At 36.5% G+C, this 1,771-nt stretch overlaps 1 protein-coding gene across 1 annotated transcript; it reads left to right on the top strand.

Moving 5' to 3' along the window:
- Nucleotides 1–130: 130 nt before the first annotated feature.
- On the top strand, nt 131–1,345 carry AC631_05610 (uncharacterized protein; the record flags this gene model as incomplete). Its single annotated transcript, XM_015614439.1, has 1 exon — nt 131–1,345. The coding sequence occupies one exon, from the start codon at nt 131–133 to the stop codon at nt 1,343–1,345; it is 1,215 nt and encodes a 404-aa protein (XP_015464734.1).
- Nucleotides 1,346–1,771: the final 426 nt, after the last annotated feature.

Below are 1,771 nucleotides of genomic sequence, written 5' to 3'. Positions count from 1 at the left end.
TTGTTCTATACTTGGTCTCTGGTTTGCTGGTATTCTTGCAGATAAATTTGGATACAGAAAAACTATAATTGCTAATTTAATCTTAGTTGCTGCTTTTATTTTTATTGTTTTCTTCGCTAAGAATATTGGTATGTTGATGGCAGGTAACATTTTACTAGGCTTCCCTTGGGGTGCATTTCAGACACTATCAGTTGCATATGCCTCTGAGGTATGTCCTATGGTGTTGAGGGTTTATTTGACAACTTATGCGAATGTATGTTGGATTTTCGGACAATTGCTTTCAGCAGGTGTAATGCGAGCATTTGTTTCTAGTACTTCAGAACAATCCTATAGGGTGCCGTTTGCTATTCAGTGGGCATGGCCAATTCCAATTATTATTGGTGTTTTCCTTGCACCTGAATCACCTTACTGGTTAGTTAAGAATGATAGATATAAAGAGGCCAAGAGGTCGATCGAGAGACTTATTACAGAAAATCACAACGTTGACAAAAATATGCTTTCTGAAGCGATGTTACATAAAATGCAAATGACAGTTAAAGGTGAGCTGCAAAAGGAGAAGTCACCCTCTTATTTGGAATGTTTTCAAGGGGTGAACTTTCGCCGGACAAGAATTGCAGCATTGACTTGGTTAACTCAGAATCTATGTGGCGCCACTCTCTTGAGCTATTCAAGTTATTTCTATATTCAAGCAGGCATGCCTACAGAGATGTCATTCACTTTTACGATTATACAATTCGCCCTTGGTATTGTAGGTACTATTGGATCTTGGTTTTTGTCTAAGAGATTTGGTCGCTTTACAATTTATTTTGGAGGGCTCTGTGTTTTATCTGTATTATTGATGGTTATAGGAGGACTTGGCTGTTCAACAGATAAAAATGCTATGTGGGGTGTTGGCACCCTTTTGATTATTTACGTTATGGTCTACGACTTGACTGTTGGACCGTTATGTTATTGTATAGTTGCTGAAATACCGTCTGTTCGTCTTCGTGCAAAGAGTATTATTATTGCTAGAAATCTCTACAATGTTTCTGGGATTATATTAAGTGTTCTAACACCTTATATGCTTAATCCAGGAGCTTGGAACTGGCTGGCAAAGGTTGGTTTTTTTTGGTCAGGATTCACCATTGCTTGTGCATTATGGTGCTATTTTGAGTTACCAGAAACTAAAGGTAAGACCTTTGCAGATATTGATTACCTTTTCCATCATCATATCAAGTCAAGAGACTTCAAACATACAGAAGCGACTGTTTTTGATGCCGATAGTTATATTCTTAAATTAGGAGATGATGCTATAAAGAATCTTGTTGAGCAGAATGAATTTGTCCATAATTCTGAGAAAGTATAATAATTCTTTAAGTTTCATCATTATCTGAATTTATAGACCATGCCGGTAGTTTAACATGCAGCAATTTCAAGCGCTCTGCAATTGTAGATTGCCTTGTTCCCCGCGTCTAATTTGTGGGGGAAATTGATTTATTAGGTGCATTTACAACGCTCGCTATTGGCAAATCTTTGATTTACAGATATTCTCCTCTACCCAATATAGTAATCCGTTCCTGAGTACGTGTTTCAATAGCTATAAGTCCTACTTTTCAAAGTAATTTAGCAAAATATCAACAAATTAGTTGCTGATATACATGAATGCATGCAAACAAGAAAAAATATGATTTATCTTGCAATACCTTCCCTAAAATAATAATTATGAAGCATTGCTAACGTTCAATTTTTCATCGCCGCCTTTTTTTTAACCGAATAGCTGCAAACAGTTTGA

The sequence above is a fragment of the Debaryomyces fabryi genome, assembly GCF_001447935.2.
Source record: "Debaryomyces fabryi strain CBS 789 chromosome Unknown contig00238, whole genome shotgun sequence".
Lineage (NCBI taxonomy): Eukaryota > Fungi > Ascomycota > Pichiomycetes > Serinales > Debaryomycetaceae > Debaryomyces > Debaryomyces fabryi.
The sequence above is the reverse complement of the archived record's forward strand: the minus strand, read 5'-3'. Positions and strand labels throughout refer to the sequence as shown.